Source organism: Oryza glaberrima, chromosome 6 (assembly GCF_000147395.1).
Source record: "Oryza glaberrima chromosome 6, OglaRS2, whole genome shotgun sequence".
Taxonomy (NCBI): Eukaryota; Viridiplantae; Streptophyta; class Magnoliopsida; order Poales; family Poaceae; genus Oryza; species Oryza glaberrima.
This window is the reverse complement of record NC_068331.1, coordinates 15,537,104-15,561,191: the sequence shown is the minus strand read 5'-3', so window position 1 is coordinate 15,561,191 and position 24,088 is coordinate 15,537,104. Positions and strand designations below refer to the sequence as shown.

The 24,088-nt window shown below is 41.0% G+C and overlaps 1 protein-coding gene across 1 annotated transcript; it reads right to left on the bottom strand.

Annotated features, from left to right (window-relative positions):
- Positions 1 to 17,966: 17,966 nt before the first annotated feature.
- On the bottom strand, positions 17,967 to 22,594 carry LOC127775906 (uncharacterized). The gene is made up of 2 exons (XM_052302218.1): positions 22,176 to 22,594; positions 17,967 to 18,813 (listed from the first exon to the last, which is right to left on the bottom strand). Exons 1-2 carry the CDS (start codon positions 22,474 to 22,476, stop codon positions 18,428 to 18,430), a joined length of 687 nt encoding a protein of 228 aa, XP_052158178.1. The 5' UTR covers positions 22,477 to 22,594; the 3' UTR covers positions 17,967 to 18,427.
- Positions 22,595 to 24,088: the final 1,494 nt, after the last annotated feature.

Genomic DNA, 24,088 nt, shown 5'->3' with positions numbered 1-24,088 from the left:
TTGTCAGTTTTGCAAAAGGGCTTATATCTAGTTCTTCTGTCTGTCTGGTTGTGTTATTTCTCTTGCTGGTGAGGACTTTGTTGCCAACCTCGTGGTGATCCCTTTGGAGCCTTTTGATGTTATCCTTGGTATGGATTGGCTTTCACAATATCAGGCTATCATCTCTTGTTTTTGGAAAACAATCTCTTTGCAAGCACCATCAGGTCGAGAGGTGATCTATCAAGGGAGTGCTTTGAAGTATTCTCTTTCATTTTTATGTCGGTTGTTTCCTGATCGCTGGATGCGGAAGTCCGGAATGCTTTTGGCAATGGTTGATTGTCCAGAGGTCGCTTTGCATGTGGAAAATATTAGAGTTGTGTGTCACTATCCTGATGTCTTTCCTAATGAGCTACCTGGTTTACCTCCTGAACGAGAGTCAGTTTTCCAGATAAAATTAGTTCCTCGTACACAACCAATCTATAGGACTCCGTACAAGATGGCTCCAGTGGAGCAAGTGGAGTTGAAGAAACAGTTGGACGAACTCCTTGCTAAGGGGTTTATCAGGCCAAGCACGTCGCCTTGGGCTGCCCCTGTGTTGTTTGTGGAAAAGAAGGATCATACCAAAAGGTTGTGTGTCGATTATCGAGCTCTTAATCAGGTGACAATTAAGAACAAGTATCCCTTGCCCCGTATTGATGCTTTATTTGACATGTTGAGAGGTGCCAAGGTGTTCTCAAAGATAGATTTGCAATCGGGTTATCATCAGTTGAGAATTAAGGAAGAGGATATTGAGAAGACAGCTTTTAGCACAAGGTATGGGCATTATGAATTTGTTGTTATGTCCTTTGGATTAACAAATGCGCCTGCTGTTTTTATGGAGGCCATGAACAGGATGTTGCATGATTATTTGGATGACTTTGTCGTTATATTCATCGATGATATCTTGATCTACTCGAAGACTGAGGAGGAGCATGAAATTCATCTCTGACTTGTTTTAGAAGCTCTTCGGAAGAATAAATTCTATGCAAAGTTGAAGAAGTGTGCTTTTTGGCTTTCCGAAGTTGGTTTCCTTGGTCATGTGATCAACCAGCATGGAATTACGGTTGATCCAAAGAATGTTGCCTCAGTTGTGGAGTGGCAAAGGCCAACTAGTGTGACGGAAGTTCGAAGTTTTCTTGGTCTTGCGGGATATTATCGGCGTTTTGTTCAGGGTTTCTCTATAATTGCAAAGCCGATGACTAGGCTCACCGAGAAGGGTGTTCCTTTTGTATGGGATAATGATTGCGAGGCTAGTTTCCAGAAGTTGAAGGATAGATTGGTGAATGCTCCTATTCTAGTTTTGCCCGAGAGTGGTAAACGATTCATAGTCTATACTGATGCCTCGCGTATTGGCCTGGGGTGTGTGCTGATGCAGGATGGCAAGGTAATTGCGTATGCTTCTAGGCAGTTGAAGAAACATGAGAGGAATTATCCGACCCATGACTTGGAGCTAGCAGCGGGGGTTTTTGCTTTGAAGATTTGGAGACATTATTTGTATGGGGAATCGTGTGATGTCTTCACGGATCATAAGAGCCTCAAGTACATATTCACGCAAAAGGATCTGAATTTGAGGCAGCGGAGGTGGCTAGAGCTAATTAGCGACTATGATATGACCATCCAATACCACCCCGGAAAAGCAAATGTGGTGGCTGATGCCCTTAGTAGAACTGGTGTTCCAAAGACGGTGATGCCACTAATAGCAGATTTGGATCGCATGGGTGTTTCTTTTTGCTATATGGGCACTACCTGTGAGGAGACTCAAATGCTTATCCAGTCATCTTTGCTCGACTGTGTGCGTGACGCTCAACATGATCGTTTACTTCAGGAGGTTCGGAAGAGGATTTTGGATGGTAGATCTCGGGACTTCAGCATAGATGAGAGAGATTTGATATGCTTCAGAGGGCGCCTTTGTGTGCCACAAAAGTCAGAGGTGAAAATGGATATCTTGAGGGAGGCTCATCGTACTCCTTACACTGTTCATCCTGGAGAGACCAAGATGTATAGAGATCTTAAGCAGAGTTTCTGGTGGAAAAGGATGAAGGTAGACATTGCTAAGTATGTGTCAGCTTGTGGAGTTTGCCAGCAAATTAAGGCTGAACATAAGAGGCCTGCAGGTTTATTACGGCCATTAGAGATCCCAGAGTGGAAATGGGAGCATATCACTATGGACTTTGTAACTGGGTTACCACGTTCTCCTCGAGGGAAAGATGCTATATGGGTTGTTGTGGACAGGCTTACTAAGTCCGCACACTTCATTCCAGTAAGGACGACTAATACAGCTCATGATTTGGCTCCCTTGTATATCAAGGAAGTGGTGAGGTTGCACGGTGTGCCTAAGTCGATTGTGTCCGATCGAGACTCAAAATTTGTGTCTATGTTGTGGCAGAGCTTACAAAGGGCAATGGGCACCAAGATTTCACTTAGTACAGCTTTCATCCTCAAACAGATGGGCAGTCAGAGCGGACGATTCAGACCTTGGAGGATATGCTCCGTTCATGTGTCCTTTCATGGAAGGGCAATTGGAAGGATCATCTCGCTTTAGTGGAGTTCGCTTATAATAACAGTTATCAGGCTAGCATAAAGATGGCCCCGTTTGAGGCCTTGTATGGCCGGAAGTGTGTTTCACCGTTGTGTTGGGAATCTCTAGGTGAGAGGGCTTTGCTTGGACCTGAGATAGTTGAGCAAACGTCGAAGAAGGTACAGGAAATTCGACAAAATATGTTGGCTGCACAGAGCAGGCAAAAGAGCTATGCTGACACAAGAAGGCGAGACTTGGAGTTTGCAGTAGGTGATCAGGTTCTACTTAGAGTCTCACCGACCAAAGGTATTGTGAGGTTTGGTACTACAGGGAAGCTTAGCCCGAGGTATATTGGTCCATTTGTTATCACTGCCCGAGTTAGCAGTTTGGCTTATCGCCTTCAGTTACCGGAATCTATGAATGGGGTACATGATGTTTTTCATGCATCCATGTTGAGGAAGTATCTACAGGATCCTGAACACAAGATTGACCTAGAACCAATTATGGTTGAGCAAGATTTGACTATTGAGTGTCGACCAGTGCGTATCTTGGACTGGTCAGAGCGAGTTATGAGAAGGAGGACTATAAAATATGTGAAGGTTCTATGGACCAATCAGTCAGAGCGAGAAGCAACATGGGAGCTTGAGGAGGAAATGCAGAAGAAATACCCGGAGCTCTTCGTAGATGGTATGTTTATGGTATAGCTTAAGTTCTTTTGTTTTCCTAGTGATTATCGTGGATTGGCCGAATTCGCGGACGAATTCCTTGAAGGAGGGGAGAATGTAATACCCTGAAATTAAAAAATAAAATAACATGTTTGGAATTGGGCCGAATCAATTTGGGCCAAGTCGCACCAGTCCAGCCCACCTCCCCCACCAAATACCCTAGGGAGAGGCGACTCCCACCTTCCCAGCCGACGCCGCCACACCTCCCCCTCGGCACCTATGGAACTCACGTGTTCCTTGCTCTCATGTTAACCCTACTCCATGGATCTCCAAGAACCATAGCCCTAATCAAGAATCTGATTGGAAAAACGGATCGAGGAAGAGGAGACGAGTAGGAAGAGTGGTGGGTTGGTCTTCCCATCATATTATCTCAAGTTCTCCAAACCCTAGGTGAGGCTTAACTCTCCTGTGCAGAGGTTGTAGGTTGTTTTAGGGTAGTAATTCGTCGTTATTGGAGGGTTAGAGGATGGGATTAGGTGTTGTGTTTTGGATTAGTGTTTCTGGGCGCTGTCAGCTTTGCTTTGTCTCTGTATTTCGCTAATTAGAGGATCAAAATGATTTTTGCTGCGAAAGTTTATAACTAGGAAGTTGTAGAGTTTTTCCTTAGCTTTCCATATTGGTAAAGCCCACTTTGATTGGGCGAGTAGAACTCCAGATATGGCTGTTTTAAGTGTGGCAGTCTGAATTCTTGGGCAGATTCTGAAGCTTGTCTTGATTTGCACTTTAGGCCATCTAAATGGCAGAATAAAAATATCGGTTCTACACGAAAGTTGTAGGTCTCATTCTGTAGATTTCCAAAATGTATTTATTTGCAGTCATATCATTTTTATATTTCAATATATAAAGGTTTGAAGCAACAGTACTGTTTATAGTCCAAGCGGCGTTCCTTGTTTTTGCATTTTGAGGTGTTGAGGCCGTAGATGCATGTTATTTACTGTTTTATATGCATATTTGAGTGTGTTTGCTGAGGTTTTGTTTGTGATTAGGTGGTGGTCCTTCAGATCGTGTATGATACCAACCCTTCATTGGAGGCAAGTGAATGTAGCTATGGTTTGCTACGGTTTTATCATGTTATTTTTCCAACCTCCACCTTGACACTTTAATACCTACAATCACTATAATTCCATATGTGCAAATGATTATTTTATGTATCTTGCTTTGAGCTCTCTCCGCTCGGCTAACTATGGTTAATGTGGTAATGTTTTAGTGAGAGTAAATATTATATGTGATATCATTGGAAGGATTTATGGCTGTGTTATATTTCCTCTATTATTGTATTGCATTGCATTTCATATGCATTTCATTCGAAGTTATGTCGTGAACCTATGGTCGCGACCGTACCGGTACAGCATCGTGTATTGTCGTAACACGATGCAGCTTCACACCTTGTTGGGGGTGAAGGCAGGAATATCATTGCATTTGCATCGCATTGCACTTTGGCATTTTGGTGTATGGAAGTTATATACTCTATTAAGTTCATGAGAGGGCTTCTTTCTCCTTAAGTCTTTGCAGATGTGGTTTATCCTCCTTACTCTTGAACCTATGAACACTAGATGTTTGCCTTTATATTTAATGTTATGTTCCTTTGTTTTCTTATAAATATAATTTAATGTTTTGGTAGGTTAAATAACTTGATAAAACAATTCTCTTGCTGAGATTTATTCTCACACCCCTACAGTGTTTTCAGGTGCTTAAAGTGACATGCTCGCTTGGGGGAAACGGGAGTAGAAGCACAACGGCATTCCACACTGCCACCTTAATCTTTAAAGTTGTCATGATTTTTTTATAATAAAGGAATTGTACCCTTGTTAAGTTGCACTAGAAGAACCTGAGAGTTGAAATTAGTTTATTTCATCCCTGAATGTTCCTTTCTCCTTGTTTTTTTTTGTGGATGGCTACTTGTAATGCTATACTTATATTTGACGCTTCCGCAATGCTTATGTTTTAGAGGAGTTGCTGTCGAAATTTCTCCTTCTTTGTTAAATGTATGTCTTTTTAGTAGCATCCCGGTGTCTTTGTAGTTTCTGGGGTGTTACAAAACAGTAAAGGGCCGAAAGTAGCGACAGCACGGCCCATAGGACACATTACTATTCATAGTAATACAAAGTGTAACCTAACCACTTCGCCACTCATTGGCGAAATAAGAAAGAACTTTCCCACGAATTTTTTTTTGTTAACACAAGAGGCCAAGTTTTTCCTTTCGCAGATACATAACATAGGTTTCGACAGGAACATCGGCCGAAAGGGGGCTCCTCATGGTACACCACATGACTTGCACGGTCTCGGCCGAAGCTCCCTACTCACCCTTGCCCGTGAGGGGCTTGTTGGAGGCATACCACGAGGACCTTTGGATGGGCCTATCGAAACTAGAGACGATCAAAGGTGTGAGCTGGAAGCAAGCGGCGAAGATCGGAGAGACGGCATGGGCGAAAGCCATATGGTGAAAGCCGTGGCGTGAAGTCTACAAGCCTCGCCGAAGACAGAACTCGCCATGGGGGGACACGGTCGAAGGTCTAAGGCGAAAGCCTTGCCACGAAGGGCACGGGTTTCGCCAGGCATCGGATCTGACCAGAAGGAGGCCCAGCAGGCCAACACACCCTCCGAAGGCTTCGCCAGAGGCTGGGCCGAAACATTTGGTCCATTAAGAGCCCATATAAGTAAAAGACACTGTATACCCACAAAGATGTCCGTATCATGAGGGTAACCATGTAAATTCCCCTGTAAACCCTATACCCTAAAAGGGAGAGTCTGTAATGGGGCTATAAGTAGCCCCCTAGGACAATGTAACAAGGGATCCAAAAAAAATTTTTTACTAAGCAATACAATTGTCTTTACTTCCAACAACTGTTGAGAGAACCACACCTCTCGACGTGATGTGGTTGTCCATTGGACAACAGCAGACTAACACCATTCGGTATAAAATCCACAATGCCGAATAATGAGCAAAGGAGATATTGTTCGGACTCAGCATGCCAGTCAACTTCGGCATGAGACATGCCTGTCAAACCACACGAAGGCGGCGACCAAATGTGTTACACATCTCAGGAGACTTAACTCAAATTGCTAAAGCTCCACAACATCTCAATTGCTCAAAATTCATACTCGTGCTTAGCTAGTCCCCAGGAATAGCAACTAGCCTCGCACTTTCATCGCAAGCAATTGATAAACATCACAAATGCATAGATATGGATAAAAGGACAGCAAGGCTGATGAGGACCTGCCAAATTTGTGGGATATTATTCTGCTAATGCTATGCATCAACCCCATCTCCATGGTCATGGGCACCATAATGAATATGAAGGCAACAATCAGATTGATGATCAGCAAGCAGAAGAAGGTTGGGATGAAAACCAAGAGATGGTCATAGATAATAACCCAGCTCAGGACGAACAACAGCAACAACAGAGTACTACTACTATTGAAAGCTTCCCATTCCTAGATTCTGATTCACCTTCTTCAGATGACAATGCTCAACTTAGCAACATGCATATAGTTCCTGTCTTCTCTACACCACAGCCCTCAATGAACCCTACGCAGTTTATGGCTGTCCTCTCTGCACTGAAGCCTCTCCTTCAGAAGCTCATGCCTTTTCTCCAAAAGCAACCACAGATGATTTACCCCTGGTGGAGTGTAAACTTCATAAGTTCAACACCCAAGAACAAAAGGCTACGGCTGACTTTGGCAGAAACCCAGTATCTAGACATGTCAACTCAATACAATGTCTCACCAAAGAAACAGAGAACATATCAAACAAATTTTCAGGCTACCTCCTCAGTTGCAAGGGCTCTGAATTTTGGTGAGCCCACTACTGACTTCCAACCCAACAATTCTTCTGTGGTCATCACCGAGATTGTGGAAGAGCCACAACCTATAGTCCTAAAGATGAAAGACAATGGCAGCAAGCCTAGAAACAGTAAGAACAAGATGAAGATGAAGGTTCCAGATTCAGTTGAGAACCTAAGAAGGAGCCCACGTTCTGCAAACAAAGGGGTCAAACTAAAGATGCCGGTTGATGTAGCTCCAAAGAAGACAAAAGTTGCCCCACTGGCAATCCTTCCAGCAGTAGAAAGAAGTAAGAAGGGGAAAATGCCTTTAGCACCAACGATCACAGTAGAAGAGCTGCAACAGATAGGGACAAAGAAATGTGGTCTTCTTCCTGAGGAAGTGACCAAAGAGAAGCTCATGGCCCCTGCAAATGATGATTAGCAACCACCTATCTCCACCCTTGGCTTTGCAAAGCCACCTTATCCTGTGTTTTATCTAGGACCATGTTTATAAATAAGTCTTATGGCAGACTTAATTGCTTTACTGAACTTATTTTTATTATCTATGTTGGACCTCTTCTACTTTTATGGTGGATCATTTTCTGGGATTGTTATATCATGGATGGTAATCTACATTCTCCTGTAATGGTGCCCAATTGCTTATTCGTTTCATTACTTCATGACTATGGCACCTATTATTACTGTAAGGCTATGCCCTGCAGCCAAATACCTCTCCTCCATTTGCCATGACAACAAACAATAACAGAAGAGCATGTAACATTTTGTGCTGGAACGTTCGTGGCATCAATTCTGAAAAAAAGTGGCTGGCTATTAGTGAAAAAATCTCTGAAAGTGCCTGCGCTATAATCTGTTTACAAGAAACAAAAAGAGAGGCTTTTGACCATTCATACCTAAGAAAGTTTTGCCCTAGACGGTTTGACAAGTTTGTTTTTCAACCTTCAGAGGGTGCATCAGGAGGTCTAATAACAATCTGGAATAGTAATTCTTTTGATGGGGAGGTCAATCAGTGCCTCCCATATGCAATAACAGTGAAATTTACCTCTGCCACCAACATACTTGATTCCTGGTGTTTAACTAATGTTTAAGGCCCATGTGATGATGAACAGAGAGATGCTTTCATAAACTGGATGAATGAAATTGACATTGATGATCAAACAAACTGGTTGTTTATGGGAGATTTTAACTTCATAAGATCAGTAGAAGATAGGAATCTACCAGGAGGTAATATGAATGATATTTTATTCTTTAATGAAGTCATCAGCAATGTGGGGCTGGTAGAATTACCTATAAAAGGATGAGCATTCACTTGGAGCAACATGCAAGAAAACCCACTTGTCCAACAGCTTGTCTGGTTCTTTACTTCAACGTCATGGACAATTAGTTATCCCCATACTATGGTCACCGCCCTGAGTAGATACATATCAGATCATGCACCATGCATGGTTTCAATAGAAACATCAGTACCAAAGTCTACAATTTTCAGATTTGAGAATTATTGGATAGAAATGCCAAACTTTCATCAAGTAGTCTGTCAATACAGGAATCTCCCTATGGATGTCACAAATCCTGCAGTTGCACTAAGCAGAAAACTCAAGAATTTAAGAGGTCTGAAAAGGAGGAGCAAAAGGCTATCTAATCTGAATACTCTGATCACATATTGCAATTTAATTATGGCTCAGCTGGACAATCTTGAAGAGCTAAGACCTTTATTCATACAGGAAAGAAATTCCAGAAATATTCTCAAAGACCATATACTGAAATTATTGCACTATAGAAACATCTTTTGGAAAAAAAGATACACCATCAGATGGGAGCAATTTGGCGACGAAAATACTTCTTTTTTCCATGCCTCGGCAACTGAAAGACAGAGAAGAAACAAAATTCACACTTGTTACTTGAAGATGGAAGAACAGTATGCTCTCATGAAGAAAACGCACATGCTCTGCTTACATTCTTACAACATATAGAAACAGAATGGGGGTGTCTTTCAACCCAGAAATGATTTTTGATCTGCATAATCTGATAAATACTACCATGCAAGCGAACAATCTCATGGAAAAACAGATCAACAATATGAACAGCAACATCACTTTTATGACATGGTATGAAATGTGCCATCTTAGAAAAACGATCCACCACAACAAAAATGCTATCCCTCCCCCTCTTAGTTCTAGGCAATCCCAAAACAAAGTCCATAGAAATATCTGCCTAAGGAATAGAAGGTACACGAAGAGGCATATACAAACCTTGTGGATTCAAACGAGACTTAGCTTTCTGACAAGTGATGCAACATGCCACGAACCTCTCAACATCTTTTCTCATCCTTGGCCAAAAGAAATGCAAGGCCGAAACATCTTCCGTCTTCTTAGCTCCAAAATGTCTCATCAACCCTCCTCCATGCGCTTCCTGTATCAACAAAAGACGAACAGAACCAACGGAATGCATAGACGGTTAGCCCTATAAACAAATCTACCATTGATCACAAATTTGTTCCAAGTACATCCCTCTTTGCAATTTAACATCACTTCATTAAAATCAGGATCAAGCGCATATTGTTCTTTAATTGATTCAAGTCCATAAATCCGACAATCAAGTTGGGACAAGAAAGTATAGCGCCCAGACAAAGCATCTGCAATCACATTATCTTTCCCTCTCTTGTGTTTGATAACATAAGGAAAAGATTCAATAAATTCAACCCATTTAGCATGTCTACGATTAAAATTATTCTGAGAGCGAAGATATTTAAGCGATTCATGATGGGAGTGAATAACAAATTCTTTAGGCCACAAATAATGACGCCACGTCTCCAAAAAACGTACAAGAGCATACAATTCCTTATCATACGTGGAATAATTTAAAACAGGACCATGCAACTTCTCGCTAAAATATGCAACAGGCTTACCATCTTGCATCAACACACCTCCAATGCCAACTCCACTAGCATCACATTCTAACTCAAAAGTCTTACCAAAGTTTGGAAGTTGTAGCAATGGTGCGTGTGTAAGCTTGTCCTTCAAAGTGTCAAACGACTTCTCCTATGTCTTTCCCCAATGGAAGACCACCCCTTTCTTCGTCAACTCATTCAATGGTGCAGCAAAGGTACTGAAATCTTTGACGAAACGGTGATAGAATCCTGCAAGACCAAAAAAACTCCTCACCTGTGTGACGGTTTGGGGAACCGGCCAACTCTTTATGGCTTCAATTTTCGTCTCATCCACCTCAATTCCCTGTGAAGTAACATCATATACAAGAAAAGAAACTCGTTCCGTGCAAAAGATGCATTTTTCAAGGTTAGCAAACAAACATGCATCGCGTAGAGCATTAAAAACAGCACATAAATGATCCATGTGTTCATCCAAAGACTTGCTGTAAATCAATATGTCATCAAAGTAAACTACCACAAATCGTCCAATAAAAGGCCTTCAAACCTCATTCATTAAGCGCATGAAAGTACTAGGTGCATTAGTCAAACCAAAAGGCATTACTAACCACTCATACAAACCAAATTTAGTTTTGAAAGTTGTTTTCCATTCATCTCCAAGTTTCATTCTAATTTGGTGGTAGCCACTACGCAAGTCAATCTTTGTGAAAATTATAGAACCACACAACTCATCAAGCATGTCGTCTAACCTAGGAATAGGATGACGATATCGGATAGTAATATTATTAATGGCTCTACAATCAACACACATTCGCCAAAGAACCATCTTTCTTAGGAACCAAAATTACAGGAACTGCACAAGGACTAAGGCTTTGACGTACATACCCGCGGTCCAAAAGATCTTGAACTTGCCGCTGAATTTCCTTAGTCTCCTCTGGGTTGGTTCGATAAGCAGCACGGTTTGGCAATGATGCTCCTGGAATCAAATTAATTTGATGCTCTATCCCTCTCATAGGTGGCAATCCCGGGGGTATCTCAGCTAGAAAGACATCCTCATACTCCTGCAAAAGGTTAGTAACAATAGGAGGTATCGAACTAGCAATATCATCTAGAGAAACCAAGGCTTGTTTGCATATCAAGGAATAGCAAATATCATCATCTGAAATTTCAGAAATGACACATTTTGTTGCAAGCATAACACCACCCTTCAACTTAATCCCCTCAACCTTAGAACTAGGTGAAAGCTTATCCTTTTAAAGTGGAAAAACAGATTTAGCAACTTGCTGATTCTTAGATTCATCAAGTTTCAAACTAGCAGCTCGCTCTTTATCAGCTTCTACAATTTCAGCAGGGGTCAAAGGTAGCAAAGTAATTTTCTTTCCATTATGCACAAAAGTGTATTTATTACTCCTACCATGGTGTGTAACATCATTATCATATTCCCAAGGACGACCCAACAAAAGTGAAAAAGCTTGCATAGGAACCACATCACAATCAACAGAATCTGCATATGAGCCAATGGAAAACAAAACCCTGCAAACCTGAGTTACCTTTGCTCTTCCGGAATCGTTTAACCACTGAATATGGTAAGGATGTGGATGTGTACATGTGGTCATGCCAAGCTTCTTGACCAAATCAGAACTCACTAAGTTGTTGCAGCTACCTCCATCAATGATCACACGTGCACGACGGTTGTTGATGACGAAGAAAATCTGAAACAAATTATGGCGTTGCAACCTCTCAGGCTGCTGTACTTGAGTGTTGAGCACCCGCTGCACAATGATGGTCCTGTAGGCCGTTGTGTCATCACGACCAAAGACTTCGCCATCCTCATCCTCAACTTCTTCTTCCTCCTCTTCCTCTTCCACGTCGGAGGTGGTGATGTAGCCATCTTCTGTAGCAACATATGCCCGTTGACTAGGTTAATCTTTCTGCACATGCCCAAACCCTTGGCAACGGTGGTACTGAATGCGTCCCGTCGAGGCGACAGATGAGGCACTCTTGGCGGGTACCTGCGAAGAACCTTTACTTGACTCTGCAGGTCGTGGTGGAGATGGTTTTGGGGACGCAGAAGCTCCGGATGCAGCTGGTCGCTTGCTCGTTGGCTGGGACGGCTCCCGAAAAGAGACGGCCTTGGGCAGTCCCGCAGATGGCGTCGTGCGCGGAGTGTATGTGCTCGCCTTGTTCTTGCCCTGCTGCTCACGCCCCTGCAATTCCTTCTCTGCAAGCATAGCAAACTGAAACAACTGGTTGATAGAGTTAAATTCCTTATAATCAACAATGTTCTGAATTTCCTCCCTCAAACCAGAATAAAAACGAATAGCATCCTCGACCCCCTCCACTATGCCACAGCGTCTCACACCCTTTTGTAGCTCACCATAGTAATCCTGTACAAATTTATCCCCTTGTTCCAAACACATCAATTTCTTGCGTAAATCTCTATGATAAGATGGAGGAACAAACCTATCGCGCATAGCTACCTTAAGTTCTTCCCAAGTAGTAGGTAGTACCCCCTCATCAGATAACCCAGCCCACCACATGATAGCAAAATCCTTGAACTCACTACTGGCTTGTCTAACTCTATGTTGCTCAGGTACAAGGTGGGCATTAAACTTTTGTTCTACTGTCATCTCCCAATCAAGGTATTTCTCAGCATCATAATATCCCAAAAAAGATGCTATTTTAAACTTAACCTTAGCGTAAGGATCATCGGGCACACGATTATTATTACCTTGTTGGTGGCGAGTGCCACCCATACCTGTGCGGTTTGTGCGTCGGTGACGTCGTAGCCGTGCTTGCCTTGTAGCTGGTGCGTCAATATAGCCACTGGAATCATACACCGTGTCTTCAGGATGAGCATCGTCGTCACCACTCACCACTTCCTCATTGGAAGGTGTCTCCAACGCGGCAACCCGATCAGTTAGCGTGGATATCCGCTTGTCCAACTTCTCCATGTGGTTCAGGAACATCTTGGACAGACTTTGCAACGGCCTCCGTGATGGCCTTTTGAGTATTTTCTTGGAGAGTTCGTAGTTGCTCTTGACTGACACAGTCAGCAAAATCCTGGGGACTCTTCTCACCTTCGTTACTTGCCATTGAAACACCAAAATAGCAACAAATGGTGAAGGCTATCCCTAATAATCTACTACACAGGTGTAGTGGTGCCTCTCAACGATTCTCAGCAATATGGAGTACCTAACCAAGCTCTTATAAGGTTCTTATCAGCAACGCAAAGGATACCTGGAAGGCGTAGTTAGCGATTGCAGGGATCAAGAACCTGTGCTGTCCAAAAGTAATATGTGGAGCTAGGAAGGCCAAATATATGTATATGAGTGGTACACAATCCATTGACAGATAGTAATGCTGAATAAAAATCCCAAGTCACTTGCCCTTAGTTGTTGGTCTACTTGTGTCCTAGACAGTAGTGGTAACAATAATGGCTCAAGGAAAATGACACTAGTAAACAGCAAAGAAGGACTTGCAGGCAAGCTTCGGCGAGTTTCAGCAAAAACAACAAAACCGAACAGGCAGATAAGCTCAACGGAGCGCGTCGTGAGCTCAATGCACTAGTGGAAATCAACTTTTCTTTTTTTTATTTTTTTTGATATTTTTTTCTTTTTCCAGAACACGAAAATAGGCACACCTCCAAGTTACAGCTCAATCGGAGTTGATATGTGGCCTATGGAATTTTCTGAAACCACTATAAACAAGGTGCAGGAACTTGTGAGCTCGAACACACAATTTTGCAAGCCAAATTTCGGAATTTTGGATTCGCCAAACCCACCGACGGGGGAAGAAATGGATGTAAAAATTTTTTCTCTTATCCGAAAAGTTAAAATTTGCCTGATTCCGAGTCCGTATACAAAAGTTATGGCTGTTTGAAGTTTCGGCTTCCGGCTAGGTTTTCCAGAGAGAATATAACCTAGTCTATTTTGCGGTGGAATTGGGATATGGTGGTAGCGGAGTTGTACGGTGTTCTGGTGATGCGTGGTGATCTGGATGGGTGTTTATGATGGCAGAAACGGCTCTCAAAGGATGAACCCTAACACACGATGAAAGGTGGCGGCTAGGGTTACAAAGTAAAAACACACGACTACACTAAAACACGCACTACACTAGCAACAGGAACTTAAACTAGGACTCAAACTCAACACTACGGACTCTGAAAAAAAATCATGCAAAGGCTAAACACGGTCTAGGTTAAGGTAACTAACGACTAAATTTTTTTTTTGGCTTTTTTGTAGACTATGATAAATGCAAAAAACAAAAACTAATCTAGGGCAAAGAAACTGAGCGAACCTGACGGTGAACCTAGAGCTCTGATACCACTTGATGTGCACTAGGGTTCCCGATCTTCCGAGAGGTTCTGATAAACAACGATTTGGGCGGAGTCGCGACACAAATCGATCTGGTTTCTTGAACGCGCACGCTCTTGAGCCCCGCAATCGTAGCACCACGCCTCCTCTGGTTATCATCCGTGTCGAAACACGGATGACCTCGCCGAGAAGGCTAATACCTGTTTGCCAATAGAAGAACACAAACAAGAACGAGATAGAAAACAACCAAAATTGCAGATGAATGATTAAGCTCACAAGTTGGGGTCTTACAAACCGATCTAGCGGCGAAACTGTTCTCGACAGAATAATCTAAGCAAAACCCAAAAACCTAAAGATGGCGGCGGGTACTGATATATAGATTTTTGGGTCGTGCAACCCCCTCTCGACGCAACCCTAATGGGTTCCAACATGATACACGGGCCAAAGGCCCAAATACGGTGACGCAGAACCGGGACAGATTCTGGACGTCAACTTGTTCAGTCAATTCCCATTTACTCGGAAAGAATTTGGACATGGGACCAAAACAATTGGAAAGGTTATCTTCTTAGCTTTCCATCCATATAAAGAACGCCCCGATCCGAGCACGTATGCGACCTGGGCGCCCGTTTTAGTGCACCCGACGTCGACTTGGTTTGGGCCTCCACCTTGACTTGGACGTCCTCGATGATCCTCCATGGCTCTAAGTCCTTCTCCAAGTGTCTCCTTGTCCCCTCCATTGTTCCTAATCACAATATAATCATTAGGTAGCAATCTATTCTCGAATTCATACAAAGAAGAACATAGGAACGAGCTCACCTCTAAATTCAATTGTCGCGCACGAGCTCTTGTTGTCGGTTCTTGAATGACCGTTGGAGGATTGTTGTGTGTATCCGAGGTAGTGATGTCCGCATCAGGTACATCTTTGATGGTGGTTACCATACATAATGAGCCCTAGATGTACTAAAACATGTGTACACTAGTCGCTCAAAGGAATGAGGTGCATATACACCTCGGTTCACATTATCCAGCTCCTATATATATATATACATAGATATATATATATACATATACACACACATATATATATATATACCTATATACAAATATACATATATATACATATATATACCCATATATACATATATATATATACACATATATACATATACACATATACATATATACATGTATCATCTAATGCAAATTGCAGATTCCACTGGGTCCTTGTTCTTTTCGACCTTGACAAATCCAAAGTCCATGTCTACGATTCAATGGATAAACCGGAGAAAACCTTCTCGACAGATTTTCGAAGTGATAGATAGGTATTGTCATATATTGCACTGCCATTATGAATCATTCTACAACTACTATGCGGATCTCGGATAATAAATTAATCGTTCCTAACAACTGTAAATAGGGTATGGATTCGGTTCCGTACATTGGTCCGCGGGATGTGGAATGAAAAACTCACCCGGAGGTTCAAATTTCCGGTTAGTACATGCTCCAATATTATATTAAATCACTTCTTTGTTCTAAATTAGATATGCATATTAAATCACTCGTTGTTTCTCTTTCAGTGTGCAAAGCAGTATCGGGGGACTAACTTCTGCGGCTACTACGTCTGCCATTACATGCACTGCTTCGCACACCAAATCTGGACTGGCCAGGACCTGGAAGTACGTAAAATTATTCATCCGTCAATTATTGCTTACTGGTTTCATATATATAATCCCATATTTTCCAAACGACAGATGATTTACATGATAGAGAACCTCACCCATGATGATTTCATAAGGGCTATTCAAGAACAAATGATGGGATTCATCAACGAGCAGATTCTCGATCCCACAGGAGAATTCTATTACGATGGAAAGCCTATTCATCAAGCCGGTCCTTCTTCTTCCGATGTCACGAAGTTGTAGTATACGACATAAACAAAGATTGCAAAGTCTTAAGGAATTGTAATACATGTATATATTTATATAAGCACACATGCATTTAATTTTGCGTACTTATGCTGGTAATATATGTGTATATTTACTTAGGTGCAAACTCATATTTTGTTAATATATGCATATGGCCTCTAATTACTTAAGTGCATATATTTGTATATTTCTTATATGTATTTCTACATACGTATGCACATTGCATATATATATATATATACACACATACATATATATATATATATATACACATACATATATATATATATAGTATACACATACATATATATAGATATAGAGACATACATACATATAGATAGATACATACATACATACATACATATATATATATTACATACATACATACATACATACATATATATATAGATATATATATATATATATATATATATATATATATATATCTATATATATCTATATATAGGTATGTATGTATGTATGTATGTATATACTATATGTATGTATGTATGTATGTATGTATATATATATATGTATGTATGTATGTATATATATATATATATATCTATGTATGTATGTATGTATGTATATATATATATGTATGTATATATGTATGTATATATATATATATATGTGTGTGTGTGTGTGTAAAAACATATAGTACACATATATGCACTTAAGTAAATATAGGCCATATTTTACTTAAGTGCATATACATATATGTGCACACTATATGTATCTGCATATATATGTATAGACACATATAGTGTGCTCGTATATGTATATGCGTAATATATACATTTCTATATTATGCATATATATATATATATATATATATATATATATATATATATATATATATATATATGTATGTATTTAAACATATATATATGCATAATATATATATATATATGTATTTAAACATATATATGCATAATATATATATATATATATATATATATATATTATGTGTGTGCGTGTGTGTGTGTGTAAAAACATATAGTACACATATATATGCACTTAAGTAAATATAGGCCATATTTTACTTAAGTGCATATACATATATGTGCACACTATATGTATCTGCATATATATGTATAGATACATATAGTGTGCTCGTATATGTATATGCGTAATATATACATTTCTATATTATATATATATATATATATATATATATATATATATATATGTATGTATATGTGTATGTATATGTATGTATGTATGTATATATATATATATATATATATATATATATATATATATATATATATATATATATATATATATATATATGTATGTATATGTGTATATATATATATATATATGTATGTATATATATATATGTATATATATATATATATATATATATATGTATGTATATGTGTATATATGTATGTATGTATATATATATATGTATGTATGTATGTATATATATATATATATATATATATATATACAGGCAGCACACAACACAACCAAATTTTTTTTAAAAAAAATCTTTAGTCCCGGTTGGTGTTGGTTGGTAACATCAACCAGGAATAAAAATGGCTCTGTCGGCCACGTGGCTGAGCCACCAACCGGGACTAAAGATGGAGCTTTACTCCCAGGTATTTGAATCGGGACTAAAGACCGCCATCTTTAGTCCCGGATTCTCCCTCCCGATTCGCTACCCGGGAGTAAAGGGGCTTGCGAACCGGGAGAGATGAGCACTTCTCCAGTAGTGGATATATCATTTTCCAGTCTTCTCCAATTGAAATGCAATCAAGAGAACCTCAAAGACCATATATGTGTTCAATTGTCGAGGTATTTCCATATGTTCGGCACAATCACTAAAAGATAACCAGAGTTAATTGGTGAGCAGCTAATTATGTTTCACATAAACAATCTCATGTTATCATCCAAATAACATTTGGTTGACCATGTGTGGTATCAGATATCTACACAGGGACATGTACGTTTTTCTTTTTGGAGATCTTTACAGATGGACATCTATCAATCTATGGGTACCTTCGTAAGAGGTTCGGTGGTTATTCGAGGATCTGGTATGTCATAGGCTCATAGCAGAACATTCAACTAAAGATGGGACTACTTGTATGAGAATTTATCAGTTACCAACTTGTCCATCAAACATCAGCTGACTTCAGACGTCCAGAAGCTTTTGCATTGTGGAGTGTGGACCATTCAATGGCGTAAGCTAGAATATCATCAACTGGACTCCTTGCTATGGAGTAGGTTTACCTTGAGATCATGTCATCCTTAAGTATTCTTCTTGCCATCAGAACGTGACACCGTGAGGTCTGCTGACTCCAGTTGGTCATGGAGATGCTTATTGTCCTCCACTAGGTGGTTATATTCAATCATTAGACCTTCAGATTGCTTTTGGGCAGCTAGGGCTTTAGCCTCTGCATCCTTGGCCTCATTTGCCTTTTCTTTTAGCTGACGTTTCATCTTCTTAATCTCCTCATTCAATGAAGCTATGTCTTTCTGGTATGTCTTGCTCTCATCAGAGCTTCCAAGAAGCTTTGCTTCGTCTAGTCTCTTGTTCAGCTTTGACGCAGCCTCCAGATTTCTTTTGAGCCCTCGTACTTCTCTGATATAGTTATGGAGCCGGTCAATGACCAGAGCAAGGAATAAGGAGTATCCTGAAACAATGTAGTGCTATTATGATATGTCCGAAAATCCATTATGGAACTAGAAATTGCATGACAGTATGATACTGGCATACTAAGACTGAAAGGTGAACTGCTACAGAGAGGTCTGTTGCATTCGGAGGTAATTACTACTACCACCTCTGTTCAATTTTGTAAGGCGTATTTTGATTTCAAAAGTCATACTAAAAGATTTTGACCGATAATTAATTAATATACAAGTACAATTAGACCGTATAGCTTATGCCATTACATTCAGTACTTTCACACAATATTGGTTTTACAGCTATTTGATATATCTTTTATGAAAAGTTAATGGTCAATGATGAGAACATCCTCCACTATTACCTGCTGGCAAAGACGCAAAAGTCGGGCGGCGACCGTGTGAGCCTCTGAATAATCTCACCTTGCTTAGCTTGGGAAGAGGAAGCCACCTTAAAAGGGAGAGCCACCCTTCCCCTATTGGACTAGTCTTTCAGGGAGATTGGGCCTTTCCCCGAGTGGGTGTGCCTATGAACAGTTGGGGTCTGGGCAACCTTAAGTTATTGGGCCTCAGCCAACCCCACCTGGATCGGATTGTTATCATTTGGTATCAGAGCTAGGCCCTTATTAAGGGGGTGGGAATGATGAAGGCATCCTCCACTATTACCCGCTGGCAAAGACGTAAAAGTCGGGCGGCGACCGTACGAGCCTCTGAATAATCCCACCTTTGAGCTAGGCCCTTGTTAAGGGGGTGGGAATGATGAGGGCATCCTCTACTATTACCCGCCGGCAAAGACGCAAAAGTCGGACGGCGACCGTGTGAGTCTCTGAATAATCCCACATTCTTAAAATGGAGATTGGGCCTTTCCACTAGCCACCTTAAAATATTGGACTAGTCTTGCTTAGCTTGGGAGGAGAAAGCCACCTTAAAAGGAAGAGACACCCTTCCCCTATTGGACTAGTCTTTTAGGGAGATTGGGCCTTTTCCCGAGTGGATGTGCCTATGAACTGTTGGGGTCCGGGCAACCTTAAGTTATTGGGCCTCGGCCAACCCCACCTGGACCGGATTGTTATCATCATAGTTCAAGTCTTAAGACTTTTTGAAATTAAAATACACGTAAAATAAATGGAGGGAGTATAGTACTCCCCATGAGCAACAGAAAATGATGCACTAAGATTTTTCATCATGATATATATTGAAGAGAAGAAGTATTTAATCTGTACCAAAAAAATTCCATCAATTACACCAACCGATCAATAGAAGTTCGATAAAAAAGGAGGACAGCATAGTGTACAGCATTGATGACTAATCTTTTTAATATTTTTCTGGAGCAAAGTTAAGTTACTGAGAATGGGAAGTCCTTTCATTTATTTCTTGAATACATTACCTTTTATTGTTCCCCCGTACAGGTTTAAGTACTTCGCAGATGTAAGCAAGTTAACCAGTTTCAGGGCTAATGGAAATAAAAGACCAAAATTCTACAGAAACTAACAGAAAAGCTTGTTTTCAAAATAAGATTCCCCAAGTAATGAATAGTTTAAGAAAAATTGGGCATGACGTATGCTGCATTATGAACAAATTGAGATCATTCACTGGTTACTTGGTTGGATTTTGCACATTCCCGTCTACTTTTTTCCAAGTCAGTCTTTACGATAGTTGATACCATTCAATATAATTTATCATGTAAATATATTAGTAATTGTGATATTTTGTGTGCTGGATCTGAAGCAAGTGTAATCTACATAAATCTAAAACAAAACAAAAAAATTAAGAAAACAAATCAGGAGACCTACATCACAAGCATCTGTTTTAAAGTTCAATTGGACCAAAATAGCAGTGTTAATCAAGAACAACCAGGACCTCCATCCATCATCAGAATGGATGTACCAAAACAACATATATTAAGCTCGGAATTGATGCAGCTATATATATTCTATCTGTTGTGGTTAAAGGACATGCAGCAGCAGTTGCACAAAAGTGCATAACTGCAAGACAACCAACTAGTCAACAGGAGGTTTTGGAAAAAAAATCAATATTAGTAGATCAAGAAAACCACTACTCATGCCTGTTTAAGAAAATTCATGAATTAACAAAAAATGATTTGAACTAGAGGAGTAGGAAGTAGTGACAGTGTATGTTAAATTCATGTTTGTTTAAGAAAATTCAGTTGAGTGCATCTCATGTTAAGAAACTTAACCGTGCATTTCTTACATGCCAAAATCAAAGCGTTCATAGCTCACACTCCCAGCTACTTATATAAAAGGATATGCATTGCAATATTTGAGAATCAAACAAGATGGAATATTTATCTGCTCTATTCACTATCTTTCAACCCCTCTAGTTCCAATCTATGCTTAGTACCTTCAAATCTCGTACACCCACTTCATGCCTCCAAAGTTGGGTTTTCCACTATGTGATAGTTATTCCATTGTGAAACAAAGTCCACATGAACTCTTTGCACAATTTTTTAAAATAAACAAAAATGGCGAAGTTCCAAAAAATGAGCAATAAAAAAATAATGCAAACATATTACACATAATAGTAGATGCATCACGCAGAAATTTGTTATGTAACTTTTAGTGGAGTAATCACAAAGATTCGAGTCAGAACAGCAATCACAGTTTGCACAAGCACGTTATTAAACTTGAGTTACATGCAAGCATTGGACACAAAATAAAAATGTTCCAAGCAATGTAAAAAATGTTCTACATATTGTTGTAAAATTATACATTGTTGACTTATAGAAGAATGAGCAAAGGAAATTTATTGCTACAGCTAATGAATATATCAAACTTTCTTCAATGCTTATGCCATACTTTTTTTAAAACAGTAAGCAGTAAGTTCATAAAAAAAATGCACAAGCCAAAGGACCAGAACAATCAAGTGGCTTTATTAATACTCAATTTACAAATGCATTTAGCACGAATGGGAAATTTAACTTGGACAAAAGAACCTGGGTGACAAACCACAGAATGACAGAAGGCCACAAAAACAATTGGATTTCTACTACATTTTATTTATGCAACAGTGACAAAGAAAAATATATCTAAGACATTAGCACTGCACGATTTCCTTTTGTGGGGAGGACTCTATGGCAGTATGGCAATTAATTATAGCACACTGTGGATGCGCAACGAAACACAAAGCAGGATATAATGGAGGATCTAAAGATATTACCAGGTTATCTCTACTGCACCGTCGCCAAATTCAGCTCTTAGAAATCGCCGACCCCGACACCGAACACAGAATTATGATTAAATCAGATCGTGGTTATACCCTAACCGAAAATCAGTTCATCCGTTCTCCTCCGATTCACCGCGACATCAAGATGATAGAGCGCAGAAGGGAGGGGCTAGGTGCGGTGCGGACATACCCATGAGCGAGGCCTCGAGGAGGTGGCGGGCGAGGAGGACCTGGTCGGTGGGGGTGAGCGTCCCCGCCCCCGCGCCGTCGAGCTCGCCAGCGGCGCGTCCCCGAATCTTGTTCATGCTGTGGACGCTGGAGGCGAGGACGACGAGGACGGTGGCGGCGACGGTGCGCACCATGACGGGTCCGCGGCCGCGCTTGAGACGGTCGAGACCGAGCATCGCCAGCTTCCGCACCGGCGTCTTGAACAGCAGCGCGATCGCCACGGCGGCCTCCGCCGTGAGCACCGTGAACATCAGCTGGATCATCGCGCTGCCGTGGTGGTGCTGGGGAGAGAGAGGGAGAGGGGGGGCTGGGATTTCGGGTTTTCGGCGGAGGGAGGCAGCGCGCCTTCACACTTGTAGCGGGCACAGTGCGTTGCCTCGGTGTGGGTCTTGGAATGTGTGAGAAAGGCGTTGCCGCTGCCGTTGGCGTTGGTGTTATGGATAGCGTGTTGCGGGAGGTATTCTTTCTTTCTTTTTTGAGAGAATTGCTTTGTTCACCCGTTTTAAAGCTTAACAATTAAACTGATATATTTTTTCTAGTTTGCTTGTTTAACCAAGCTTTTAAAAAAGAACATCCCATCTGACTATGTTTCCACTACATCGTGAAGTTTTTATTTTTTAAAAATATATATATAATTATTATTCGTAATGACCAAACTGCCCTCAAACCCTATCCATTCACTCCCATCCCACTCACTCTTATATCGGTTGAGGCGGCGGCGCACCGGGAGGATGAGCCGGCACGACTGCTCGTCGACGGAGGTAACGGCGGCGGAAGCAGAGGGGCGTGAGGGGACCGGACCCGTGGCGGCGCGGGCACGGAGGAAGTAGCGGCCGCGGCGGCTGCTGTGGCGAGCGAAAGGAGGAGCGGGCGACAGCGGCTCGACGACGATGAGGAGGAGCAACGGCGGTGGATCCGGTGGTGGCTGGGCGTGCGAGCCACGGATACGGCAGCGCTGAGGCATGTTGGCCGTGGATCCGGTGGCGGTGGGTCGGCGATGGCGGCGCGGCGGTGGTCTCAGGGACTGCGGGTCGGCAACAACGCACGACCCCGTGTCGGCAAGCTCTCCGCGCGCGTGATGCCTCCGTCTTCCTCCGTGCGAGCGCCGCCACCGGGTTGGTAACGATGATGACGACGCCATGGCTAAGAGGATGGTGGCTCACGAATCCAAAAATTGTTATACTCTATTTATATTTTTGATAAAATATAGTCAAATAAGCAAAGATAGAAGGGGCATTTTTTTCTCCAATTAACACCGTTACATGCCCTTAACTTAATAGAGTCAGATTGTATGTTCAATTTTAAAAAGAATGGTCATACGAACAAAGTTGAAAAAAAGATAATCAAATTGTTAGTAACAGGGTCAACCCCTTCTTTTTTATGGTCATGTTTTTGTAGCGGTTGCCTACTACCGGCTAGAATAACTGCGGGTACACGGTTTGGTTGAACCGTTGAAGGACTTGGGAACCTATTCATTTGATCAATAATTTGTTGGTAATAATAAGGGCTTCTTTATAACAAATAATATTTGTAGGATATTTAAACGATTTAAATTAAATATAAACTTTTTATTTGTGTCTTTAAATCAAGGGAATTATCATAAAATTTTTATGATAGTAATCCCTATCCTTGTAATAGGAACACTTTGAATGGTTTGGCCTTTATCCGTCATAGGGCACCTCCAAAGGAGGCGCTTACATAAGATAACCAGGTTCTTTTGCCAAGTAGGATCAGCGTGACTCTTAGGCCTCGTTTATTTCCCAAAATTTTTTAGGTGAATAGTTAATTTAGTCCCTCAAGTTTTACCAAAGGCTCAATTTGATCTTTCACGTTTCATTTTGTCCACATAGCTCCTCCAAATATTTGTTTTGGCTT

Bases quoted from the DNA above. Each gene is read 5' to 3' on its own strand.
- LOC127775906 (XM_052302218.1), bottom strand. From the start codon at position 22,476: ATGATCCAGCTGATGTTCACGGTGCTCACGGCGGAGGCCGCCGTGGCG. The intron at 18,814-22,175 runs GTATGTCCGCAC...ACATTGTTTCAG, and splicing joins CCTCGAGGCCTCGCTCATGG to GATACTCCTTATTCCTTGCT.